Genomic DNA, 27,793 nt, shown 5'->3' on the forward strand with positions numbered 1-27,793 from the left:
ATGGCCGCGAAGTCGGATGGAGCCGGGGCGGCCTCGGCCGTGCGCATGGAGGGCGCGGAGGGCGGCGGCGCGGGCTCGCTGGCGGGCGGGTCCCGCCGAGGGGGCGGCGGGGGCGCGGGGCCCGGGCCCGGCAGCCCCTTGGCGGCCGCCCCGCCGGCGCCCCGCGCCTACAGCCTGCTGGACTGCTGCTGGGTGCTGTGCGCCCTGCTCGTCTTCTTCTCGGACGGGGCCAGCGACCTGTGGCTGGCGGCCGATTACTACCTGCGGCGCCAGTTCTGGTGGTTCGGGCTCACGCTGCTCTTCGTGCTGCTGCCCTCGCTCGTGGTGCAGCTGCTCAGCTTCAGGTGGTTCGTCTACGACTACGCGGCGCCCCGAGCCCCCGGGCCGGCCGCGGCCCCGGCCCCCGCCGCCGGCACCAAGGACAGCGGCTGCACCAAGGACAGCGGCCGGCCCGGCTCCGCGCTCCTCTCGCCGCCCCCCGCCCGCGCCCCGGCCCCGGCCCCGGCCCCCGGCGCCTCCCGGACCCGGGGCTGCTGCCGCCTCTGCGTCTGGATCCTGCAGTCCCTCATCCACCTCCTGCAGCTGGGACAGGTCTGGAGGTAGGGGCGGGCCCGGGGGGGGGAGCCTGGCTCCGTGCCCCGCTCCCCGGCAGAGCATGGGGGATCCAGCGGGGGCAGGGCCGGAGCCGGGGGTGGAAGGGGAGCGCGACCCCCTTCCGTAGGCAGCGCGGCCGGTTCATCCCGGAGCGGGGAGTCCGGGGGAGCATGGATGGATCTGCCCCCTTGGCCCGGCGAAGGAGCCGTGTCTACACACGGGGCTCTCCGTGTGCCTGGCCCAGCCCAGGCGGCCGTGAGCCGGTCTCTTTCTCCACCCTGGGCTGGAACTGGCTGGGGAAGGGGGGCCAGGACACAGGGATCTACCCTGCCTTGCTCCCTTGCACTGCCCCTGGCACTCGGCTGCCAGGCCTGGGGGTCGGAGCCCCCCAGAGGCTCTGGGGAGCAGTGGAAGGGAGCTCGGTGTAGCCTGAATTTCCCTGAGGATGGGGGAAGGGGTCTGCCCCCACCAGTGCTCTGTCCCGATGGGGAGTTTGCAGCCTGCCTTTGGACTTGTCCTTTGAACAGTTCTGCAGCTGGACATCAGCCAGCAAGTGGGGTGTGGGTCCCTCCCAGCCCCTCAGGCCTAGCAGCCCATTGCCCAGCTTCCCCTCCAAGCCCCTCACCCCCAGCTCTCCTGCTTCTAATTTCCAAAGCTTTAGAGGCAGTCCTGTCCTCAGCTACCCCCCACCCCACCCCTGTGCAATACGGCCCCAGCTGCTTGTCTGGAACAGCTGCGCTGGAGCAGGAAAGGGTCTCTTCTGTAATCAGATCCCCGAGATCAACAGTTCATTAGCTGTGAATAGGGGGTGGCTGGTCCCCTGAGGCTGAAGCATACGGCCGGGGGAAGGTGATGGAGACTGGGGCTGCTTCCCCTTAGGCGTGTGTCTTGGGGTTATTATATAAACTCCCTCCAGTGAGCCTCATCCAGTCAGGAAGAGTGGAGAGACCTGGGCAAACCAGAGCCAGGGGGAAGAGAAAGCCCGAGACCAAGACAGGCTTTGAGGGCCCATGGGGGTGCTCTACCTGAACCCCAGCAATGGGCAGGGTGAGGCAGCACCTGGGCTAGGGGCTGTTTTGAGATCTTACATTTATGGAGCATTTTCGTGGCACGAGGAAACAGGTACCAGATAAAAAGGCACCGGCCAGCTGACAGGAGCACCCCTACCCAGCAAACACACACCCAGTTTATAATGCATGTGTGTGGGCGCCAGCCCCTTGTGAAGGGGTGAACGTGGTGTCCAGGTCCCTGTGACAAGGGACCACGCCGAGCAGTCCACGGCTAAAGTGCTGCACCATTCTGATCCACTCACCACTTCCGTCAGAAACTGAACTGCTCCTCCCTGGTTCCCTGTAGGGCCTGATCCTGTGAGGTGCTGAGAACATCCGGCAGGGTGCAGGATGCCTTTGGCTCAGATCAGGGTCCCATTCTGTGCCCACGCCCATGGAAGTCAGTGGTGTCACATAGGATGTGCAGGGGTGGGTAGCACTGGAGCCATAGCAGATCCAGCCTGGCCCCTTCCTTCATCCCTTTCCTCTGGCATTTCATTCATCTGCCGCCCACCAAAATAGCTGGGGCCAGAGATGGTCCATGTGAGCAGGGCACAGTCAGACACTCAACAGAGGTCAGCTCTGCTGCCTGCATCTCCACTGGCTCTCCAGAACTCTGAGCTGATCATTTACGGGCATGTCTGTTTCCCGGGGCCAGGCTATTGAGCTTCCCTTTCTTTTCTCCACCCCAGACAGCCGTCAACACTCCCTTTCAGATTCACAGAGCTACAGACAGCACAATGCAAAGGAGCTAGGGCTCTGCAATGGAGCTGATTTCTAGAGAAGTTAACGCTGGCAAAGAAAGGGGAGACCATGGCAAATTGCTGAAAAAATGCAATTAGCAACTGAGGAGTTTGGGTCAGGTTTTGGTGCTATTCCCACCCTGTATTTCTGTATTCTGTGGCCTTGTTTGTCTCAGCATATCCATGTGGAGGTATTTGTCTATTACTCTTCCCATGATCAGGTAGCATAAGGCTTCGCAAACTCTTTCGCAGTATAGAGCGCATCTTAATAGTGAGATTGTCTGTCTCGTCTCATTCATGACTGCACAGACCGCCTTCCTGCCCAGTCGCGATCCCAGCCCCGTGGCATCTGCAGCAAGTGCTTACAAGGAAAAGCGCTATTAGGGAAATCTGTTGTGTAAAAACTGTCTTGAATGTGCTGTAGCAGCTGGAAACGTGGAGGACAGCCAGCACCTTGGGACCAGCCAGCTGTCTACAGACTGTTAGCGAGTGGTCCTGGGCCCACCAGTGCTCCCTGGGTCCCAGTTTGAGAAGGGCTCCGCTACAATTACATTGTAGTCACTGGTTGATTTGTTTATTTTATATATATATATATATATATTTTGCTCCTGGTTCTATAAATAATCTGCCCCCCCCGATCTGTTATAGTGTGGTAGGGTTTTAAGCCAATTAAAGTGGCAGCTCTCAGAACTGATCTCCTGGCCATGTTGGACTCAAATTGCAGATCAGTCTCTTTCTAAGCTTGGGATTTGTTACTTGCTCCCGTGACCAGTTACATGCAGTTTACTACACTCATTACTGAGGCTGGATCTGGTGCAGGTGGATGTGACAGGTTCTAGGTGTTGAATCATCGCTGTGTTAACTGTGCATGTGAAGAGAAGACTTTTCTTTGAGCTTCTTTGTCAGTGTGGACCTGGCCCTGGCCCTATTGCACTGGGGCCTTTTGTGCATCACAACGTACAGTCAGTCAATGTGTTTACAGGCCTGAGGCCCAGCTTCACTTTTGTGAGAACAATTTGCACCTGCAGAATTTTCCCCTGCATTTTTGGCACCTGCAGAATGAATTTCAGCACAAGCCTAAATCTGCAGTTGGGTACTTGGAGCTGCTAATGCCGCACTTTGTCCTGCAGCTGAACTGTAGGCATAAAAGTGAAGGCACAAGTTTTGTGGGTGCAAATTGTATCTGCCGATGTGCCCAATAATGTGTCCTTGCTAGAGCGCACTAGTGTTTAGCTTACCTTGATTTAAAGCTACTGTAGCAATCCATTAAAGTCCACTGTAGTCAGTGCATTCACAATAAACATGCACAATCATTCTTGTGGGTATCCCATAGAGACGGGATCAGTTGCATGAGAGTGAACATGTGTAATCTATTCAGACTACCCGCAGGCAAGTGTACAAATGCTGGGAAATGTGCCTTAACATTCGACCAGTTCCGAGCCTCCATAATTACGAATGGTCAGAAGAGGGACAGTTCCTTGCATGCAGATTTCCAGCCCAGTCTTAAATGCCCTTCCTGGCCAATAGAGCACAGACATGCTCAGTTTGGGGACAGTCGGATGCAATCAGCACACCATTAGCAGCCCAGATCAGGCTGTGTTTCATCGTGTGTCTCATGCTGATGAGATTTCTCAGTTTACAAATTCCTACCTACTTTGCTTGCAAAAGGTCAAAACTATCTTCTCTAAATGGAGAAATATCAAAGGGAAAGAAAGTCCTTTGGGGTCTGTTCATCCCTTGACACGCTTGCCTGCCTCCCATTAGCGTTAATAGGAGCATGTGCACATGCCAAGGGGACGGCCTTCTCCAGTCTGTGCACATCACACAATATATTTGCATTTGGTGTTCATTCCTCTCTGTCTTGTAATGTCTTTGCTCAGAAAAGCTTGGCCTGGATGTGGCATCTGTTTTCCCAGTCGTGTTCTGCTTCCACCTAGTTTCACATGTGGTTTGGTCGAGGCACAGTGGGGCCACATGGTTTCCCAGAGGTCACACAATAGCTCTGAGGTCATTTGCCAGCTCTGCCTGAATGATTAACATTAACTCTACTTGGCATTTCTAGATCACTTTCCATCCAAGGATCTCAGTGCGCTTTGCAGACATTTCAATAGGCCTCCATGTGCGTCTTATCTTATCATCATCCCCGTTTAAATGGGGGGATAGCAAGGATCAGTGACTTGCCTGTGATGATACAGAAAAGCAAGGCCCCTATTCCTGAAACTGGATCCACATGGCCCCCAGCAGGGCCCCGGTGACTTCAGCAGACCCTTGTTTGTGTGCAAGAGTCTGCCTGTGTGGACCCAGTTGCATAGTTGGGGCCTGGGTTTGTGGCAGAGCTGGATATGAAATGGAGATCGGCTGACTTCTAATCCTGATCCTTTAGCCACGGGATTCTCCTCCTTGGAACACAGGGCCCTTCTGTTTCCCTTTGCTCTAACCACTCAAACAAGCAGGGATTCCTTTGATTCCCTAATTACACCATTTTCTTGGCTATAAACTGGGCCTATTAAAGAACAACTTGTATTGAAATCAGCCAGCTCCCCTGTTGTCTGTTCTGGGTCCCACCTTTTTCTCCTGGGCAATGCACTGGGCTTTTCAGGGTATGAGCCGTGTTTTTCAGAACATGAGCTGGGACACCCAGTGGCTGTGGGTCCTCACTTGGGATCTGAAGAAGCGTTGAGGGTGGGTGGGAAAGGAAGGACTTAAAGCCTTTAATCAATGTGTTGATGTGACATCATTCAGACTGTGCCACATGGAGCTCTTTCTAATTATTTCACTTTGCAAGATGTATAATGGATTAAAATGGCTGCAACTGAAAAGCAATTTTCTCCTTGTTTAAATAAAGGATTACGGAATAATATCCCAAATTACCTTTTAGGAAAATTTTACTCTGTATCAATTACTTTTAGATCAGTGGGTCTCTCTTGTTTTTTCATCTCAGGATAATGATTAATGAATTTAGTTACAACTGGGGCTAGGTTTTTGGGTTTTTTTTGTTTCAACACTTGAAAATTGGAGTCAGTAATTGGAACAAGTTAAGGACAGAGCTGGCTGGCAAAGGAGCTGAGGAGATGCTGGTATTGTTTTGGATTATTTATATCACTCTGAACAAGGTTAATAATGAGGGTATTTAGCTGGCCACTTGCTGTGCGGCTTGTCTCTGGGTGATCCTTGCAAATGAGAATGTGCATTTCAACAGGTTTATTGTGGAGGCGGGAGGTTTAACTGAAGGGCTAACTGTGCTTGTGACAACAAACCAAGCCTTTCGACACATTCTTCAGAGAAGAGCTCCTGTCCAAACCCTTTATATTAATGTTTACACTGGTGTTCCTTGGCTTGTTTTTAATATGAAGAAGACAGTAATTAGCTCGAATCACCTTCTCTAGATTTCTGCTTGAACATCAGTTTTTTAAAATTAAATGATTTTTGTAATTGATTTCTTATTTCTCATGCAGCTGCCACTGTGTTTGGTTCATAAAAACCTAGCCATGCCCTGTCAGGGCAAGAGAGAATATTTTTCTGAGTTGAAACATAAACTGTATGATCAAATGCATAACAAATAAGAATCAGCATTTCATTCTCGCAAGTTGATGGGCGATGAAATCTTGTTTTAATGAGATCCATGGAACTGACAGAATGATGGGAGAATAATTGTGTCCCGCAATGAAAACAGAGGGCGGGGGAGGGAGGGAGGCAGGGTCACTTGTTGAATCCTTGAAGAGTTGGAGATTGTATTAGCAGATGTGCATATTTTGTGCTTCCTTATCCCTCCCCTTTCCCTTTGTTCCAGTAATGAACTGTGCACAGCAGCTGCTGGCTGCGTGGAGGGGAAGGCACTGCCATAGGGTTTGTGTGCCTGTCGGGCCATTGTGCATTGCAGGCAGCAGTATCATTGCAATGACAAGCCCAATTAGTGAGTTTGATTACATCAAGAGGATAAGGTCACTGGTGTCTGGGCTCCCTTGCACAGACCTGGGAGGGGGACTTCCTGTGGATCCAGACTGCCTATGCCCTAAGGACACGGGGAGCAGAGAGCTCTGAAATGCTTCAGCTGCGTGGGCTTCTGGAAGCCTGTGGCTCGCATCGCTGCAGTTGTGGGCTGTGCTTTCGCTGCCTAGTGGGTAGCCCCACAGTTGGGGGCTTTGCTTTGTTCACCCCTCCTCCTAGTACTTGACAGCTACTTCTCCTCCCTGCTGGGATCCTCTCCCTGAGGGCTCAGCCCTCCATAGCCCCACAAAGGCAAGCACTCCAGTGCAAGGGATTATGAATTTACTGTGTTTGTACAGCTCCTAGCACAGCGGGCCCTGGGCTCTGACTAACTGAGGCTGGTGGACACGGAGCAGTAATCCCCCACCCCCTACCAGCTGCTCACACCTCTTGCCGATACCCCTCTCGCCCCAAAGCACAAAGGAGAAAGCACACGTGGGCCCAGCACTTGTCACTTCCCACGGGCCAGCTCTGCGGGCAGCCTCGGTGGCTGAGCGTCTGTCTGTGTGTCCGTCCATCCCATCCACTCCCCAGTGTGCGGGGACTGACAGCGGGGTGCCGTGCGTACTGTGCAGACAGATGGGCATGTTCCTGCCCAAAGAGATGAGTCTGTCTGTGGAGCTCAGAGAGCAAGTCTGCCCTGGATGGGTTATGACCTGCTAGGTCTCTTTCAAGGCGAGCCGCTGTGATGCTGTGAGAGCTGGGGCTAATGAGGCCTGGTCTACACTACGCAGGTCGAGATAAGTCTCCTTCCATCGACGTTCTTGTGCCCATGTCTACACCGTGTCACCAGCCGTCCTAAGCTCTCCATTAGGGCCACGCAGCAAACCCACCTCCCCGACCAATGTGGAGCCCCAGCCAAACTGCTGAGGTCGTCGCAGTGCGAGTGTGGACACGGCTTGACCTGTGTCGACCTAGCAATCCTCCAACAGCTGTCCCACAATGCCCCATTCCCTGCATCAGTGACCGCTCTGGTCACAGTTGTGAACTCCACTGTTCAGCGGTCATGGAGACTAGACGCCACCCCCCAGAACTCCGCCAAGTATTTTTGAAATGCCGTTTCCTGATTGTCCAGCATGGCGAGTACACTTAGCAGCTCTCCCTGGCTGTGTGCAATGCCCATGCCAGCTCTGCGCGCCAGCCGCACTCCTGCCTGGCCTAGACAGGAGGTATTGGATCTCCTGGCCCCAGGGTGGGGGGAGAAGAGGCTGTGTGACGGACCAGCCCCAGAAACATGGACATCTATGAACAGATTGCACCAGCGCTGCAGGCAAAAGAGGACTGACAAGGACAGTGCAGGAGCTGAGGCAGGCATACCACCGGGCCAGGGTGGCCAACCAGCGATCTGATGCTGAGCCTCAGACCTGCCACTTTTAAAGCCAGCCTCAGGCCATACTTGGCAGAGACCCCACCAGCACCTGGCAGGCCATTGTGGATACCTCTCAGGACCCTGAGACACAGACCCTGTCTGGAACAGCGAGGAGCAGGAGGGAGACGGGGCAGGTGGTCTAGCCATGCCACAAGCCAGGGCCTGTTCGAGACTCCACCGATCTCTAGCCAGCCGAGCACGGATGAGACAGATGAAGGGGAAGGGACCAGGGTAAATGACTACATACATTTTTCCTTACGGTGTTTCAGTTTAAAGATGGTGCCTGGCTTGTACTCGTACCCATGGAATAGGGGCTGAAATTTGATTGTTTCATGCAACCAAAGTTCCTTTCTCCCACCCAAAGCTGAAGTGGCGATAAGTGGCATGTCTTATTACAAGCTTGTCTGAGAATAAGGGAAGCAAGTTTTAAAACTTCTCTTTCCCTTTCTGTAGTGACTGTAAATCCTGTGATGCATCTGTTAGTTTTTGTCAGCTGCTGCAGGCTTGAGGGGTGCCCCCTCCACACCCGCAGAACGCCTGGCCCTGAAGAGGAGGAGCAAGAAGACAACTAAGGAGGATGTGTTCATCCTCTGCAAGCCAGGGCCACATCGGACCGCAAACAAAGGGTCTGAAGGGCTGCCATGACAGACACCATGGAGAAGGAAAGAGCAGACAGAAGAAAGGCCCAGGAATCCCAACAGTGAAAGAAGATGCAGATGCACCAGGACATTAGAGGTCTTCTCAGGCAGCAAACCCAAATGCTGAAGACCCTGGTTGGCCGACTCCCCACCCAGAGAACTCCCTGGTAGAAGGTCCTTACACCTCCCAACATTCCATGTGGCATCACGGGTCGCATCCTAATTCTGACCACCATGGTGGGACAGCAAGGAAAACACCAGTGTCACATACACTGGCCTGTGGGAACCACAGCTGGCATATGCCTGGCCACAGGGGACTACATTTGTGCATTGAAATGGACAGAAATGTTTGTTTGTTGCCTTTCCAAGTGTAAAGTTCCAGTCCATCAATTTACATGAGAGATTTCTAGTGCATTTCCTGTGAGGTTTGGCTCTTACTTTCTTTCTTTCTTACGTTTGGCCGCTCAGTAAAGTTCCATTGTTAAAGAAAGTGATAGAGTCTACAGACGGCACTAACCCAGGCCAAGGCAGGGAAGGCTCCGTCCCTGAGTAGCTGCAGGACATGCTCCAGGTGGAGGGACAGATTGAAAGGACACTGGCAGGCAAGGGGAAGGAGCTACAGGCTGCACCAGAAGGTGAGGCTGATGCCTGGAGCTGTGAGAGGAGTGACTACAGCTTTGTTAAGCCTACAATAGACACCGTGATCCAGATCCCCCTCTCCCTTTGGGAGTTGGAAAGTCAGAAGAGCCTGTGAAGAATGGGACATTGTCCTACGGGCAGATGAAGTGGATACACCTAAATCTCTGTCCAGGCCCCAAATGAGGGAGCCACAGCCTGGTAGAAAGTGACCCGGGGGGAGTATAACCTGGGGGGGAGGGGGCAACAACTGGTCCAGACACTGTAGTGCCCCTCTAGGGCCCTGATTCAGGACCTGGTGAGGTGGGTGGGCCTGGGTCCCCCTACCTTGCTCCACTGCACATACCCTGTGACCGACCCCTCAGGGGATGGAAGGGACAGTCAGGAGAGAATGAGGTCCAACAGCATACAACCCAGCCAGGACCCCTTCTAGAAGCACCAGGCCAAAATAATCTGTGGAGCCACTGCTTGACCAGTTGGCCAGCTGGCTATCAGACTGACACCCCTTCCCCTCCCCAGAGAATAGAATTATCTTTATTTGTTCCCAATCCATATTGCAGAATGCACGGCAGCACGCAAAGCACCCAGTGCTTGTAAATGTACAGCAAGCACCACGTGACAACTTGTCTAAAGGCACAACAAGAAGCACCGCACAGTCCCTAGCAGCCCCAGCCCCAGCCAACGCTCCAGCACAGAACATGACCGAGGCTGACAGTCCAAACGCGTCTTCGGAGCCTCCTGTACCCATATAGCCCGAGGAGCTCTTGTGATGGCCCTTGCATGTGGCTGGTTGAAGTCAGCAGCCAATGGCTCGGCCCTCTGCCCAGACAGCGGCACGTTGCACACTGGAATACTTCCCCATGGGGCACTGCCCTGTGCAGCAGCAGACGCACTCCCCGTGTGTATGTGCCCCAGCGATATCCAGACTGCGGCAGCTGTACGCTGACGTAACTTGTGCCGACCAGAGTTTGGAGTGTAGACCTGCCTTAGAAAGCATTTCCAGCTCTCGTTGGTGTGCTAAGCACTCAGCCAGCACATGGGAAAGCACCAGTGCAAAGGCTGGAGTTACGTGTCTAACAGTGCCCCAGACCGCGTCATCGGCAAGGATTGAACCTGAGGCCTTTGGCGCTAAAAGCACAAGCCCGAACACCTGGCCCCATTGCAGTCAATGGGAGTTTTGCCATTGATTGTAGTAGGGTCAGTTGGCTCAAAGGCTGCAGCAGACACCATCACCTCTGTATGTGGTCTAGTCACTAGGCATGACTAAGCATATGGGTTATGATCAGCCCCCGGCGGCTCTGAGTCTGTCTGACCTGCTCACCCTTAGGTCGGACATGCGGCTCAGTTGTTCAGTCCCAAAGCAGTAACGTTACAGAGTGACTTTCTTTCTTGGCCATTTAGTTGGTGATAGAAGGCAAAGGGCCAGACCCTCAGGCCCTGATGGAACCACGGGAGGCCCTGAATGCAGCAGAACTGGGGCGGCTCTGCTGCCCGCTGGGCTAAGAATGGGGGGATCTCCACCACAGAGCTGTGTTCCAGGGGGTCTGCGCGTACCTGAGCAGGGAGCATGCCTGGGGGCATGGCAGTGGCAGAGCAGGGGAGGGGCAAGGACGCCTGTTTTGTCTGTCTGTGTATTTATACCACCTCCCTCACAATGAGAGCTGAACTCCTGAGGAATGGCTGGTAGATCTGTGGCTACGTGGATCTACTGGGAAACACCCCCAGCTCCCCCGGGGGGAGAAGAGGAGGGAGGAATCACAAAGTACGAAGTGAGCCCCGTGAATCGTGAATTGGGCGGCATGCTGGGCAGATGTAGCTGCGGCTCGCAGCACTGACAAACTGCAGCCACAGGCGATGTGTGACTGATACATCCGTGTTGGTCACCATTCTTCTCTTAACAAGGTTGTGAGTGACATGGACAATGGACGCCGCGGGGATTTCACCGCTGATCCAGAGAAGGAAGTACTCAGCTCCTGCCTGTCTGCTGGACTGCAGCATGGCGGGCTCTGCCCAGTGCTCGGTAAACGGGCTTTTAAAAGATTTATTTGGGACCCCAAACCTGATCCTGCTTTGCAGACACGGGATCAAGTCACTGGCTTCTCCAGCCACACCATCCTTCCAGCCCTTGCCTCTGTCACCAGCACTCAGAATAACGCTTGAAGCAGAACTCCAACAAGCAGTTTTGGTGCAAGGTGACAAAGAACAGCACAGAGCTGGAGTGCTGGGGCTTGGGCTGGTTGTTCTACCTGAAAAGCCAAGGGCCTGAGTCTGATCTTGTGTCAGCTATTTTTATGCCAGCATCCCTTCATTGCTTTCAGTGCAGTTACTCCTGATTTACACCTGAGTGAGTGAGACTAGGGGCCAGTCCTGAGTCTTTTCAGGAGGCTGCGTTCGGGGGAGGCGGGGGAATCTGGCACAGGAAGCGGGAGCTGAGAAAGGTGCAGCCTGGTTGCCAGTTTTAACACTTGTCCTTTGCATTACAATGGGCTGGGTAGATTGGGAACAGATGGTGTCCAGCTCCTTGTGCTTGCCAGAGCCCAGTGCAGTGAGCTGAGCTCATGCCCTGTCAGCACTCTCCTGCTCTGCCAGGCACCCCCAGCTTTCCTTTCCACTCCTCACATCACGCAGGAGATAGCTGGGGATGGGAGGCAAAAGACCAGTGGGGCTTCCCCGCGCTGAGCTTTCAAATGCTGAAACAGCAGATTGTGTAGCTGGCACTCACAGAGAGAGAGAAGTGTGGGCTGAACCAGGAACTCCTGGCACAGTCTCCCTCTGTGGCCTTGGGCAAGGCATGGCAGCGCTTTGTGCCTCAGTTTCCCCAGCTACCTTCTGTGGGTGTTAGGGTTTGTAAAGTGCTGTGAAGAGGAAAAATGCTAAATGCAGTTAAAGGTGGGTTGAGTGTTATTTTATTTGTATTTTATGGTTAAACCCCCCAGTTTTCCATCAGGACAGTCAGGTCAGGGACTTTCAGAAGCGTGTAGCAAACATATTCACACATGGCTCGAAAATGGGCCCTTGCTTTTCCTGGAGGAAAAGCCACCGTTGTGGCTGGAGTGTTCAAATCCCTTTGGTGGTGTGAGCTGACCTTGGACTCCTGCACTAGAGAGGGGATCCCAGGGAATACAAGATGCCTTTGCCCGGTTTACTCCCTTGCCCAGACACACGGTGGGCCCTGAGATCCCAGGACTTGCACATGTGCTTAACTATAGCATGTGGCTAAGACTTTGCCAGCTTGGGGCCTGGTGGAGGAAGCATCTCCTGTCTGCGAGGGAGCAGTGAGTTGTGGGCGGCACAAAATGCTAGAATTAGCTGCTCCTTCAGTGCTGCATATCAAACCCTCCCTTTTACACTAATGCAAACAAACCAATTGGAGCCGGGGAGCCTGGCTGCAGGGTCCCAGGCCGGCACACCGCAGTAATTGGCACATAATGAAACTGGAATTGAACTATTAAAATCACATTATTTGCTGACACTAATGTTTTGTTCGGTTGCCAATGCTCTGAAGGTCCTTTTGTGACTCTCAGCAGGAGCGACTTGTAACTATCTCACAAAGAGAGGGGGGCTGGGAAATAAGAAAATTAGGTCATTAAAGCAACTCCTAAGGGCTCTATCCCGAGCCACCACTTGAGAATGAGACTGTGCTGAAAAAATGGCCTTTTGTCCTCGCGTTACGTCGAGAGGCTTCACTGAGTGCGGGAGTTGCTGCTAAGAGCTTTTCTCCCCAGGCCACGGAGCTGGGAGCTCAGAGGCCAACACGTTAGCAAGCGAGCGAGATTTTGGCATCTTTTCAGGACCTTCTGCAGGGCACTGCGTAACTGTCTATGCATTGCCCTGGGAATTAACCCTTTCACGCAGCAGGTGCCAGCCACTGGTGGAGACCAAGAATTGTTCATCTCCTCCGGCTGATGCTTAAGCTTCCCCTTCCCCACCTCAGGGCGTGATCCTGCCAGGTGCTGACTGTCCGGGGGCCTCATGACTTCAGGGAGAGATGAGATCATTCAGCCGCACATGGGGACACAGCCTTCATGCCAAGCTTCTCTGATGGGACCCAGCCTGCCGCTACTACTCAGCTCGTGGCTTCTGTGCCAGCTTTAACGTCCTGCCCCAGGGTGACTGGCCCCTTTAAGGGGACCTAGGGCTAGCCCCACCTGGGCCATAATTAATTAGCTGCTGCCCAGCCTCAGCAGGTGGGGCTAAAGGGGGTCAGCTGGTGCGTTAATAAACACTTGGCTCTTATAAAAGGTCTGAGTGTGAGCTCAGTGTGGGGTGGAGCCACAGGAAGTGGGCTGGTGCCTTCCCTCTGTAAGAGGCCCTGAGCCAGGGGACCCAGCCTGTAGGCCGAGTGCTCGAGAGCGGAGCGGGGGGAGACTGAGAGGTGGCCCAGAAGGGAGCTGGGAAGGATGCCCAGAGGGTGGGCTGAAGAGAAGCCCATGCAGGGCAGAAGAATGTTTTGTTTGCTGGGACGTTGTAGGTGGACTCCTGTTACCCTGGAAGGGGTTCACTTTGTTTTGTGGCTTTGCTGGAGTGGAAGCCACGTGTCCAGCACTGACCTGGCTCTGTGGAGTTTCTTTATCGCGGCTGCTTAATAGGGAAACTGAGGCAGTGCTGCAGAGCCGTCCCTGGTCATGGGGGGTGGGGGTGCTTGGGAAGCAGCTGACCCTTGTTAGATCCATATTGCAGACTGGCATGCTGAGGCTGAGGCTGGGCTTGGGAGGGGCGTGTGATCCTGAGGAGGCTAGAGCAAGCACAGTTGAATGGAAGGAGGCAAATGCTGGCTGGTGCCAATGAAACCTTCATGGGGTAGCTGACCTGCAAGGATTGGGGCCATTAATGTAAAGCCCAAGACATGAGCCCATGATCTGAAGGCCAGAGGAGCAGGTCCTGCATGTCCTTACCTGCCTCCTCCTTCACCTCGGCAGGGAGCCCTGCTGCTTTCTTTTCAGCTTGTGCATCCGCTCCACGCCTCCTGCCAGCTGTGGCCACTTGTCTCGGAGACCAGCTTCCACGTGCTCCCTGCTGCCATGGGTGAGGAAGGTGCCTGTCTGGAGACCCTGGCCACTCTCTCCCCCACTGTGCTCTTCTGCTTTAATTCGCTCCCAGGAGCTGCCTGCTGCAGCCCCACCTCCCCAGGAGCCTCCACGGGTGCCTCTGACACTGGGGTGCTGTCGGGGAGCTAGTGAGCAGGGCTGGCAATGAGGACTCCCAAGGGGCCAGTTAATCCCAGTGAAGTCAGCAGGCAGTTTGTATCCTGCAGGGGGCTGATCAGCTCCTGGGGTTCTGTACGACCTTGGGTGAGGCCACCCCCCCTTCTGGACCCCCATTTCCCCACCTGTAAAATGGGGGACAGTGATGCTGCCTTCGTCGGGGTGTACTGAGCTCGGTTAATCTCTCGAGCACTTGGAGATCCCTGGTTGGAAGAGGCTGGTGCAGAGCCGACAGTGAGAATAGGCTGAATGCTGCTGCCTGCTTACTCAAGCCCCTTTTTGCTCAGGCAAAGCTCCCCTGACTGTGAGAGCTGTGCCAAGTAAAAACTCCGTGAGGGGCTCAGGCTGTGGCTGGCTCGTCCGAGCTGGTACTTGGGCTGGGGAAGTGGAGCAGGCACTCGGCTGTGTTCTGTCACCAGGTGCACACGGGCTCTCCTGCCTATCAGGTTGACGTTCCTAGTGGGCAGTGTCTGGGGATGAGGGGAGGCGGGTCTGTCCCTGCCCTTGGCCTCTGGACCCTAAGAGTATAAGGGGTGGGGTAGCCTCTAGTGCCTGTGGCCTGTCAGGGTTCTGCTGCAAGCTCCCCCCCCACCCCGACTTGGCCTCTGGCTCTGCTGCTCGGTGTGGGGGAGCTGCTGCCCGGTGGCTTTTCAGCGAATGCCCCTCGGGGCCGGGGCCGGAAGCAGGGCGGTGCTCAGTGACTGCCAGGAATGGAGATCCTGGGGCGAGGTGCACAGGTTCCTGGTTAGGTACTTACGCAGCTTCCACGAGCCTGCCTGTACATTGAAAGCCGGCGCAGCGCGAGGCTGGGCGGGCACAGGGGTGGCTTGCTGGGTGGCAGAGTTTCTCCTCGTGGGGCTAAGGCTCTCCTGTCTTCCCTGTCCTTCCTACAGTGATTGATGAGGGTTTCCGTCATTAAGAGCCATTGCCAGGCGTCCTGGCCCTTCTGAGTGGCTGGAAAATTGTCAAGAGCCCAGTAAATCCCCCTCCCTGCTGAATATTGAAAGCGCAGAATTAACGATCACTGTCACACGTCAGTGTCCCTGGTAACGCAGCCAGCCAGGGAGCTGTCAGCTCAGTGACAGCAGAAGGGCTCCTCTCTGTCTGGGCTGATACACCCCAGTCCTGCCTCTCCTCCCTCAGGGCTCCACCGCCCAGCCCAGCCTTGCCCCGCTCTGCCCTCTCCCCTCCTGGTCCCTCGGCTGCCTGGCTCACTCAGGCTGCTTTGCGTCCCCTGTTTTTCATTCATCTCCCTGGTGTCTGCTGTCCCACAGACCAGACGCCCCTTTGCAGTGCCCCAGCTGCCGGGGCGGGGGGCTTCACCCACCACTGAGGGGATTTCCTGCAGGGCTCCAGGCTTTTAGGGGGCTCTGGCATTGCTGGGCAGGTGTCTCTGCAGTGCTTCAGCGCTGCAAGCCATGGACGCGCTGTGTAGCTTGGGCATGTATTCCTCCCAGGGCATTGGCAGGGGAGGGTGGGCATCAGTTAGGTGTGGGAAGCAGGACCCTGGTGCAGCAAGGCAGTCAGCTGGCGGAGCTCTGGCACTGCGGGCGGTGCAGCATTCCGGCGTGCCCGGCGGAGCTCTGGCACTGCGGGCGGTGCAGCATTCCGGCGTCCCCGGCGGAGCTCTGGCACTGCGGGCGGTGCAGCATTCCGGCGTGCCCGGCGGAGCTCTGGCACTGCGGGCGGTGCAGCATTCCGTCGCACTGGCGTCCCCGGCGGAGCTCTGGCACTGCGGGCGGTGCAGCATTCCGGCGTCCCCGGCAGAGCTCTGGCACTGCGGGCGGTGCAGCATTCCGGCGTGCCCGGCGGAGCTCTGGCACTGCAAAGCACCTCCGAGTAACAGGGCGCTGGCACAACAGCTTGGCAGGCTCTGGGGAGGGAGGGGGCCAGGCCTCCATCCCTTTCAGGCTCTGGATTTACTCCCAAGGGGCCATGCCTGCATACACAGGGCCCAGTGCTCTGGGGCAGTCCCACTGATCTCTGACCCTGTCTCTCCACTCTAGGCCCAGCTGTCACACGCTCTTTCTGGCTCATTATCCATCTCTCCTTCGTCTCTTGGGGTGCCTCTCCCTCCTCTGCTGCTCCCTCGCTCAAGGGCCCAGGCGCACGCCCGCCCTGCCCACGCACCCTCTACATTACCCCACGTTGTTGCTTCTTCTCCTGTCAAACCAATTGTCACTTTTCAGCTGCTCTGGAACCTTCCAGCTCCAAGAGTCCATCTGCCTCTCCCAGCCCCTCTGCAAATTTCTCTCCTGCTAGTCAGAGCATCCTTCGGGGCCGGGCTCCTTTCCTGGGGGGTTTCCATTGCCAGTGTGCGCAAGAGGCGAAGGAAAGTCTCCCCCACTGGAGGGTGAAGGAGCCACTGCTCTGGTTCTGCCATCCAGCTCCTCCTCCTCCGCGTACAGAGCAGCAGCTGCAAGGGTGGCCCAGTGGCTGGGACGGTCGTGGCCTGCAGCATCCAGCTCAGCGAGTGGTGCATGTTTCACTGGAAACAGCTTGGTGCAGTTTGTTTGCCAAGGCAGGCTCGGCTATTGGGCTGCAGCGAGAGAGACACAGAAAGACCCACGATCGCTGGCAGCTTCCCCCTGCCCACCCATCCCTACCTGAGCCCCAGTGCCACCAGCTCTCCTGCATTTCCCCACCCTCTGGGATAAATTCATTTGGCTGCTTCAGTATAAAAATGACTCCCCCTATTAGAGCTCTTGCCTGAGCAAAAAGCAGCCGCTATTCCCAGGGCAGGATCAAATATCTTCCTGCCCCTTGCTTCCTGCTCCTTTACTCCCAGCTCCCGGTGGAGGGCTGAGAATGAGCTCTATTTCAGGTCCCAGCGGCCCTGCCCTGGCCCCCCAGACGCCAGCTGCTACATGCTCTCATCTGCTCTCCTTCCCTCGCTGCATCTTGCACTTCCTCCTTCACAAAGCCCTGCCGCCGTGCCCTGGGAGCAGTGGGTCTCTGCGCATCGCTGTGTGCCTGGTGGGCTGCATGAAGAGTGGGGGTCCCCGAGGCACCCCAGGCCTTGCCTGAGGGGCAGTCTAGAAGAGGGCTGGCCCCGTGGGTCTGGACTTGGATGTGGAGTCGTGCAGGCTGTGGAGTGCTGCTGTCTGTGGGGAACCGAGCTGCAGCTTTCAGGGGGCCGTTAACCTCCCCTAGGGAGAGGGTGTGGCAGCAGTTCCGGCTGGAGGTGACAGAGTGAAGCTCTGTCCCGGCCGGAGGGTGAGGTGGAATGTGGGGGTCTGGGCCGGGGAGAGCTGCCTGAGGGAGCACTACCTGGCAGTGCTGCCTTTCTCTTGGCACACTCTGAACACTGTGTTTCTCCATAAGCCTGTGACTGAGAAACCACGGGGCCAAGTCCAGGGCTGGTGTAATCAGGCAGAACACCACTGGAACCAATGGCACAGCACCTGTTTGCACCATGCTGGAATTTGGCCCAGTAAGAGGAACGATTCCCCTCTGGGGGTGTGCACAGGGTGTGTATGCGCCTGTGCCTATTGCACAATGATGGGAATTGCTCCACTGCTCCCTCTTGTCTTGCACGTCTGTCCTAGCTGCAGCTTCTCCTTATCCCCCTGGGGCGATGCTGTCCTGCAGAATGGTGCTTGGCCTCAGCCTGACACAGACATTGCTTGGATCCCTGCATTCTGCACGGTCTAGATACCCCACCCCCTGATGAACCTGCCACTGCTGGATGACCCTCAGCCTGTCCCGGATACAGTCCTAACCCTAAAGTTACCCCTAGCACGTCAGTGAGCACTAGCTGCCTCTGGCTGGTAACTAGACCCTGCCTTGTTCACTCCTGTTTGCCCACTGGCCCAGAGTCGCCCCCCACCCCCACTCCCACAAGCTCCCTGTTATGGGCTCCTGCTCTTGTGCCCCCTGAGCAGAGCTGAGTGAAACATTTTTTCACATGGGAAATTTGCTGAGAAATGCATTTTTCAGGATCCCAACACTGTCCATGAATTCAGAGCGAATTCAGCAAATGCCTTTGGCTGACAAAAATATCAAAAATCTGGAAGCATTTTGCTTTGAAAAAAATTGAAACGAACCATTTTGAAAATGTCTGGTTTGATTTGACATTTGAACATAAGAACGGCCCTACTGGGTCAAACCAAAGGTCCATCTAGTCCACTGTCCTGTCTTCTGACAGTGGCCAGTGCCAGGTGCCCCAGAGGGAATGAACAGAACAGGGAATTATCAAGTGATCCATCCCCTGTTGCCCATTCCCAGCTCCTGGCAAACAGAGGCCAGGGACATGTGTAATTGGAAATATTTCATGTTGACCCGCACGTATTTTCTTCTGTATTTTATTCCACCAAGAAACCCAAAAGTCAGTTTGGCTTGAGACAAACCAATTTTCCCCTGGTATTTTTCAGTTCAGCCACCAAACTGACAACTCAGGTATTTCTTCAGCTCTGCTCCTGGGTGCTGGTTTCTCAGTTCTGGCCCAGCATTATCTTCCCTCACTGAGAATTATAGCAGGGCCATGGAAATAGAAACTTTGATTCCTAATCACTGGAGTGCCAGCAGACTCAGATATCTGAGAGCTTCCTCACAGCCAGGGACTCCAAAAGAATCCAAGCGGAAAGCCAACCCCACACGCCAGTGCAGATGCCTGGGCCACTCCATACCAGACTTCTGGCTTTGCAAAGTTGATCTTTCCAAGAGCAGGACTTTCTAGCACTGGTGGCCCACCCCTTTGAGAGCATTCGCTGGGCAAGTCACCCCCTCTGGTCCCGCAGCCTCCCACAGCCCCAACCTGAGTAAAGAGGGCTCCTAGGACAAGGTGGCCAGAAGGAGCTGGGGCTGAGTGTGAGAAGCTGTTACGGAAAAGGACTCCAGACCCATCCTCTGCCATCCTTCCCCTGCCCAGGATTTCTGCTGCAGCACGTTCTTCCTTTCTTTTTCTGCTCGAAGATCACTGGGGCTTTGCACAGGCTGGGGGGGAGGGATAGCTCAGTGGTTTGAGCATTGGCCTGCTAAACTCAGGGTTGTGAGTTCAATCCTTGAGGAGGCCATTTAGAGATCTGGGGCAAAAATTGGTCCTGCTAGTGAAGGCAGGGGGCTGGACTCGACTCGACGACCTTTCGAGGTCCCTTCCAGTTCTAGGAGATTGGATTGGTATTGGTATTGGGAGGTAGCCCAGCTGGGAACACCAGCCCCTGTTGCTTGACATCCACAGGGCCTTGCTTGGAGCTGTGTTATTCAGAGACTCCCACTGCAAGTCCCGTGGGGCTCGGTGGGACCATCCTTCCCTTCCCTTCTCCACACACTGAAATCTTCCACGAGATCTGCTGCACATGTGCTAGGCCAACACTTCCTGCACTAAGAATGGGGAGGAGGCGAGCACTGGACCAGGAGGAACTCTCGGCTGGAACAGATGGCAACTGCAGCTGAGTGCTCGCCAGGGCAGTGTGTTGGGGGGCTCTGCTCCTTTGGAAAGACGTATGACGTTGACGGTGCTAGCGGAGTGTAATTTGTCTGGTCACTGGCTAAATACAGCCCTGTCTCCACTCAGCCTTTTATCATACGCCCCACAGCAAGGAGCCCGTTTCCCAGTAATACTCACTAAGGAGCATTGACTTATTGCAGCTGAGAAAATGAACTTGGCTCAGGCTTGCCCGAGGCGGCCAGCACGTTCCTGGCTGCACCACAGGGGGACGCCAGGCCTTAGTGTCTTCCAGCAGCCAGAGCGGGGCCAGCCCCACCTCCTTGGAGATGATGTATAGGCTTAAAGTGCTGGGATCAGGCTTTCTCCTGGCACTCACCAGCTAATGGAGTCGGCTGACAGCATTTTATGGATCTGATACAAAGGCCATCAGTTTGCGTGACGGTTTTACTAGGTTGGGAGGGAGCTTTATAGTCCAACTTCCTTTTGCTTAATTTTTCTGTTTTCCCAGTTGTTTGTCTCTCGCCTTCCGACACCTACGTGAGGTGGTTTCAGTAGCGGAGCAGTGTGGAGCACAGGCCAGCAACCGGTTCCTCAGCCCTGCTCCACCACTGGGGCTCATCCATGACCTCCTGGGATGCCCTTTCCCCAGGGGTCCAGCTCCCCAGCTGGCACAGTTCTCCTTCCCAGGGCGAGGAGAGAGAGGAATTGAATGTCTAGGTGTGAGGGTGTGGGATTGTTCTTAATCTTTCCTCTGAATACTGTGTGGGTGCCTCAGTTTCCCCTATGCATTTCTTAAGTCTCCAGTGTGCATAAATGGCTGACAATCTGTCTCCTGGCAACAAACGGCCAGGGCCCTTCTCCCCCCCACCCTTGCAAGGTGATAGCTAAAGGTGAACAAAGAGATCAGGTGACCTCCTGGCCTGGGAAAGAAACAAAGCCCAGAGAGGAGGTGCTGGAGGGTGAGTCAGTTTGGGGCTGGCTGGGGACGAGGAATGAGTGCAGACGTGGCTGTCTGGCTCACTGCCCCCCAGGATGGACCCGGCCGAGGGTTCCCATTCGCTGTACCTACAAGCTCTGGTTTAGACCGTGTTCCTGTCATCTAATAAACCTCTGTTTTACTGGCTGGCTGAGAGTCACGTCTGACTGCGAAGTGGGGGTGCAAGACCCTGTGGCTTCCCCAGGACCCCGCCTGGGCGGACTCGCTGTGGGAAGCGCACGGAGGGGCAGAGGATGCTGAATGCTCCAAGGAGAGACCCAGGAAGGTGGAAGTCATGTGAGCTTCTTGCCCTGAAGACAGGCTGCTCCAAGGGAGAGGAGGATCCCCAAAGTCCTGACTGTTCCAGAGCATCACCCGGGGACTCTGTGACACTAGTGAATAATTCAGAGGATGTAATTGACTGTGAGCACTGAGGCTGTTTGTCCCCAGCACCCGGGTGAGAGCCACAGGCAGCAGGGGAGAATCTCTGGCTGTGAATACCTGGCTCTTGAGCTGGCTAAGGCAGGAGCTCCAGCACTGATCGGCTGTGAATCAAGCTGCACTGCAACTCCCGTCACTTGTGGTCAGTTTTCCTTGGGCACCTCTGAATGTGGGATAATGAACAGCAGGGGTGAGACCATGAGATGACACGGCACTGCTGTAGGGAACCTCAGATCGCTGGGGACCTTATGGCCTGGGTCAGGCAGGACACTCTGTAGGGAATCATAGGATCATAGAATCTCAGGGTTGGGAGGGACCTCAGGAGGTATCTAGTTCAACCCCCTGCTCAAAGCAGGACCAAACCCAACTAAATCATCCCAGCCAGGGCTTTGTCAAGCCTGACCTTAAAAACCTCTAAGGAAGGAGATTCCACCACCTCCCTAGGTGACCCATTCCAGTGCTTCACCACCCTCCTAGTGAAATAGTGTTTCCTAATATCTAACCTAAACCTCCCCCACTGCAACGTGAGACCATTGCTCCTTGTTTTGTAATCTGCTCCCACTGAGAACAGTCTAGATCCATCCTCTTTGGAACCCCCCTTCAGGTAGTTGAAAGCAGCTATCCCAGGGAAGCCACAGGGTCCTGCCCCCCCACTTCGCAGTCAGACGTGACTCTCAGCCAGCCAGTAAAGCAGAGGTTTCTTAGATGACAGGAACATGGTCTAAAACAGAGCTTGTAAATACAGAGAACAGGACCCCTCAGACGGGTCCATTTTGAGGGGCAGCGAGCCAGACACCCACATCTGCACTTCCCTCCACGTCCCCAGACAGCCCCAAACTGACTCACTCTCCAGCCCCTCCTCCTCTGAGCTTTGTCCCTTTCCCGGGCCAGGAGGTCACCTGATCTCTTTGTTCTCCAACACGTTTAGCTATCGCCTTGCAGGGGGGAAGGGCCCCAGCCATTAGTTGCCAGGAGACAGTGTCGGCCCTTTGCTCTGCAACAATTACACCCCCTTATTCCACCACCTAGAGACTTGAGCAATGCATAGGGGAAACTGAAGCACCCCCACAGTATTCAGAGGAAACATTAAGAACAGTCCCACTTCGTCACAACCTGCTCCATGATTTTTCCAGAGAGAGAGGTGAGGCTGACTGGTCTGTAGTTCCCTGGATTCTCCTTCTTCCCTTTTAAAGATGGGCCCTACACTAGCCTTTTTCCAAGGGTCGGGGACCTCCCCTGGTTGCCACGAGTTTTCAGAGATAATGGCCAATGGCTCTGCAATCACATCAGCCAACTCCCTTGGCTGCATTGCACCTGGCCCCATGGACTTGTGCACGTCCAGCTTTTCTAAATAGTCCTTAACCTGTTTTTTCACCACTGAGGGCCGCTCACCTCCGCCCCATGCTGTGCTGCCCAGTGCAGCAGTCTGGGAGCTGACCTTGTCTGTGAAGACCGAGGCAAAAAAATCATTGAGTACTTCAGCTTTTTCCACATCTTCTGTCACTAGGTTGCCTCCCCCATTCAGTAAGGGGCCCACACTTTCCCTGACCACCTTCTTGTTGCGACCCTACCTGTAGAAACCCTTCTTGTTACCCTTCACATCCTGTGCTAGCTGCAACTCCAGTTGTGCCTTGGCCTTCCTGATGACAGCCCTGCATGCTCGAGCAATGTTTTTATACCCCTCCCTAGTCATCTGGCCAAGTCTCCACTTCTTGTAAGCTGCCTTTGTGTGTCTAAGCTCACACGCTGGAGCCATTGCTCACTGACACGCATGGCTGTGGGTCATCCGTACAGACTAGTCACCCCGCGTAAGGCCTGGGGCCACGGCTAGAAGACAGAAGGGAACTTACAGCTTGAACCTTGCTCGCCCCAAGGCTCTGTCTACACCCGGGATGGCCGATCTGTGACTCTGGAGCCATGTGCGGCTCTTTGTATAGGCACTGACTTCGGGGCCGGAGCTACAGGCACCAACTTTCCAATGTGCCGGGGGTGCTCACTGCTCAACCCCTGGCTCTGCCACTGGCCGTGCCCCACTCCAGCCCTCCCCTGAGCCGGGAGGTGCTGGGGGCAGGGCGGGGAGCTGCTGATCTATTACTGGGGCTCTTTGGCAATGTACATTGGTAAATTCTGGCTCCTTCTCAGGCTCAGGCTGGCCACCCCTGGTCTACACTGCAGTCAGGGGTGTGACCGCAGCACGTTACCCAAGTTAGCGTTGATCTAACTAGCTCCGGTACCAACAGCAGGGCTGCACATGCTGGCCCTGGGCGTGCACTTGAGGGCCCGGCTAGCTTGGCTGCTGCTGCTTTTGGAGATGGCGAGATCAAAGCCAGGTTGGGGGCATGTACACATGCCGCAGTCACACGTGTCGACAGGAGTCCTGTGGCCTAGTGGCTGCATAGGAGCTGCCTGCTTCAGTGTACAAGGAATCTGGCAATGGCTCACCACAGACCCAGCACAGCTGGTCAGTCCTGGGCTTGTTGCTGGGGAGGGGGAGGGGAGTCCCTGTTTGCAAAGCAAAAGACGGCCTGTTTGTAACTCACAAGCCTGTATCCACACAAACACCTCCGCTGACCCCACACTGGCTACCATATGGCAGGCACAAGCCATGTGATGGCAGCAGCCAGAGCCAGGGAAGGCTCTGTCATCAAAACCCTGTGAGTTTCCTGCATACGGCTCCTGCATACGGCTCCCCAGGTCTCCGTCAGAGCAGCTGTTCCCTTTATCCTGTCTGATCAGCATGGCAGGGGAAGAGGGGCAGGCTTCAGTCGGGCTGGGGAAAAAATAGATATCCGCTTCCGCCAGCCAAGGTGCCTGCCGCATTCTCCCTCTGAGATCAGCGCTGTCAAACTGCCCCCCCAGGTCAGGGTGCAACCCAGCGAGAGAGACCGGGGGGGATCCCAGTGAAATAGACCAGAATGCCGCGTTCCCGAGGTGAAAGCTATGGTGCTGTCCCAGGGAAAGATACTGGGACTCAGGATACAGAGAGGCCAGGCTCTGTGGCATGAGCAATGGGGGCAGCTGTGCAGCCTAACCAGGCTCCGTACCCACTGAAGCCCTGCAAAGCCTGAGAGGGGATCCCCTCGGGGCAGCTGCGTAAACCCAATTCCTGTCCCTGCCCTTGATCCCTGTGAGGGTGGGGCTGGGTTATTGCTGATTGGCAGCCAGGCTGACCAGGCCTCTACCTCTCCCACTCCACCCCTAGGCAGCCAGGGAGTCTGCACAGGGCTCTGTTTCATGGCACACAACACGGGATCCCTGCATGGGCCCCCGGCATCCTCCTACCCCACCAGGCACCAATCTGGCTGCCTTTGGGGCCCTCTGCACCCAGGGGGAGGAGCTCAGCACTTGCCCCAGGGCCAGGGACAGCTATTAACATACAGGGCAGGAGGGGGAGACTCAGGCAGGCAGAGCACAGGAAAGCATCTGCAAGTGGACTCACTTGTCCTGTCCCACCTCTCCTGGCCCAGCGAAGGCGTTGGCAGAACGGGGTCGGCCCCAGGGGGGAGCATGGAACATGAGACCCGAGCGGAGTTTTACAGAGTTCCTTTGGCACCGCAGGGATCTCAAAGGCCGTCGCAGAGCCGTGAGTTAAACACTCTCCGGGCTGTCCCTGACATGGAGCGAGTGGGGAGCAGGGGCTCGCTCAGATCTCACCCGCTGTCTTCCCTACCTTCTGCACAGGTACCTCCGGACCCTGTACCTCGGCCTCCAGAGCCGCTGGCAGTCAGAGCACAGGCAGCGCCACTTCTACTGGAGGATGATGTTTGAGAGCGCGGACATCAGCATGCTGCGGCTGCTGGAGACCTTCCTGAAGAGCGCCCCCCAGCTGGTGCTGCAGCTGAGCATCATGGTGCAGCAGAACAACATCGAGCCTCTGCAGGGTAAGGGACGCCCCTCGCCTACCCAGCCCCTATCCCGGCCCTCCTGCCTTCCTGCCCCCTCTCATCACCTGTTAGTGCGGGGGACATGCCATGAAATTAAAGGTGGCAAATTCAAAACTGAGACACAAAAAAAGTTTCTCACACAATGGGGAAAGAGACTGTGGAACTCTCTGCCACAGGGAGAGACCAAGAATTTAGCAAGAGTCGAAAAGGGATCGGACACTTGTACGGAAAACAAAAACAACCAGAGCTGTCAATAGTTAATGATCAAATTCTGGAAGGGACATAAAACCTCCTGCTTCGGAGCTGAAGCCAGTGTCTCTAACTGAGGGACCGGGAGGAGACCTAATGTGGTGGCAGATTATCCCATATCTGCTCCTGTGATGTGATGTGGGGCCCTGGCACAGACAGGACACAGGGCTAGAGGGAACTGGGATCTGATCCAGCCTGGCCATGCCCATGTCCATGTTCCATCTTCTGTCTTCCCTCCCTCTTCCTCCCCCTCCAACCCCCTGACTCCTTCTGTGTCTCCACAGGTCTCTCGGCCTCGGCCTCCCTGGTGTCCCTGGCGTGGATGATTGCCTCCTACCAGAAGGTGCTGCGGGACTCGCGGGAGGACAAGATGCCCATGTCCTACAAGGGGGCAGTGGTGCAGATCCTGTGGCACCTGTTCACCATCGCTGCCCGCGCCATTGCCTTCGCCCTCTTCGCCTCTGTGTTCCAGCTCTACTTTGGCATCTTCATCGTCACGCACTGGTGCATCATGACCTTCTGGATCATCCAGGGGGAGACGGACTTCTGCATGTCCAAGTGGGAGGAGATCATCTACAACATGGTGGTGGGTATCATCTACATCTTCTGCTGGTTCAACGTGAAGGAGGGCCGGAGCCGCGGCCGCATGGCCATCTACTACACCATCACGCTGGCAGAGAACGCGGCCCTCACCGGGCTCTGGTACATGTACTACGACCGCCAGGCCACCTCAGACTTCGACGCCTTAATCCTTGTCTGTGTGGTCTCCTCCAGCTTCGCCCTGGGCATCTTCTTCATGTTCATCTACTACTGCCTCTTGCACCCCAACGGGCCCGTGTTTGGCCCCCAGACCACAGGCTGCATTTTCAAAAAGGCGCCGGCCGCCTGCGTGGGGCCCCCAGAGGACGTTATCACCAGCCCCCCGCGCTCCCTGCCACGGACTACAGGGGGGGAGAGGGAAGGGGTGCCAGGGGACAGGGACAGCTGCGTGCCTGTTTTTCAGGTCAGGCCAAGCGTCCCCCCGACCCCTGTTGCCCGCGCCCCCCGGACAGAAGGGCCCGTCATCCGAATAGATCTGCCCAGGAAGAAGTACCCAGCCTGGGACGCCCATTTTATTGACAGGCGGCTCCGTAAGACGATCCTAGCGCTGGAGTATTCGTCTCCGGCTACCCCCCGCCTGCAGTACCGCAGCATGGGGGCCTCGCAGGAGGTGCTGGAGTATGAGACCACGGTGTAGGCCAGCGCGGGAGCCATGTAACTGCCTAGCATGCCCCCCGCCATGGGGCTGACCCGCTGGTGCATTTCCAGAGCCCACTGGCCAACAGCCACGCCCGGCCTTCCGCTGCCCTGGGAAGTGGCTGTCCAGTATCTTCTTAGCATTTTGCCTTTTGTGTTCATTAGCACTGATGGCCCCCACCTCCCCGCTCTACCCCCCATCCAGAGGGGTTGGCGAGGTCAGCTGGTGCTACCCCCTGCTCTGCCTTGACGAGCTCTCCCTCTAGCGATGCCATGGCAAAGTTTTCCTCCCTGGGCCCCAGTTGCCTCCCTGGCAACCCCACAAATGGGCCCAGAGGAGTCCATCCTCCCCTCCAGGCAGGAGGCTTTGTTGGTGCTGAAATACCTCACCTGTACCTGAGCTCAAACAGCCCGGAGCTGCCCCATGGCGTGGCCTCTAGCCACCAGCAAAGGGGCAGGGCACCTGGTTTGCACAGGGCCCGGCTGGAGAGGGTGGGGAGCAGCTTTCCTGCTGGGGTGAGGACTGGCTGGAGCAGGGCAGCAGGGTGCGTGAGGGGGGGAGGAATCGGGGCAGGCTGAGTGCCCTGGATACAGAAATGCACTGCAAACCCCTGCTGCTTTGGGCACAGGGGGGCTCTGGGAATTGGGCCCGAGACGTGCAGAGCTCGGGGGGGAAAGGGGGGGCCCTGGTTGCTGGAACACACACTGGGTGCTGGGGTGTGCCGAGGGTGCTGGGGTAAGGTGGAGCGTGGCAGTTGATCACAGGCACAATCCTTTATCGTTCCTGTATAAAGTCTGTTCCCGCAATTCCCTGGGCCTTGAAATTGGGGAATGGCCTTGGGCCCTCTCCCACACACACCCTGAGACACCTGCCAGTCCGTGGGGGCAGATGCACTTCGGCCTCTGAGTAAAGGGGCCATAGGAAGGTTAATAATCCCAGCGTCCCATGGGGTGAGCGTGGCAGGGGATTCTCCCTAGAGTGTTGGGGTCACGACGGAGAGAGCCCGTGGGATCCCAAGGAGCACGTCGGCGAAGCTGGGCCGGCAGAAGCTGGAGACAACACAGAGAGAAAGCTGGAGCAGAATGAGGTGTTTGCTTGAGGCCAGGCCAGGCCAAGCCAGGGCCAACGGCCCTAGCAGGATAAACGTCCGATTCGTACCAGTGCCAATGGCCAAACTCCCTGGGCCTTCAGTGGGAGCGGCTGAGGGCAGTGTCGTCACCATGCAAGAGCCCCAAGGCTGCAGCCATGCCAGGCACCATCACACCCCCAGCGTTTGCCACTCTGCAGTGCCGGCTGTGCCATTCCATCTCCCGTGCAAGGGACGCAGAGGGGCCGGGCTTGATTCCGGGGCCTTGGGTGGTAAATGCTGCGTCTGCAGGGGCTGGGTGGGCCCTGTT

At 56.0% G+C, this 27,793-nt stretch overlaps 1 protein-coding gene across 1 annotated transcript; it reads left to right on the forward strand.

The window, feature by feature from the left end:
* Nucleotides 1–27,793, forward strand: XKR7 (XK related 7). The gene is made up of 3 exons (XM_039499499.1): nucleotides 1–599; nucleotides 24,708–24,907; nucleotides 25,444–27,793. Exons 1-3 carry the CDS (start codon nucleotides 1–3, stop codon nucleotides 26,394–26,396), a joined length of 1,752 nt encoding a protein of 583 aa, XP_039355433.1. The 3' UTR covers nucleotides 26,397–27,793.

Source organism: Mauremys reevesii, linkage group 13 (assembly GCF_016161935.1).
Source record: "Mauremys reevesii isolate NIE-2019 linkage group 13, ASM1616193v1, whole genome shotgun sequence".
Taxonomy (NCBI): Eukaryota; Metazoa; Chordata; order Testudines; family Geoemydidae; genus Mauremys; species Mauremys reevesii.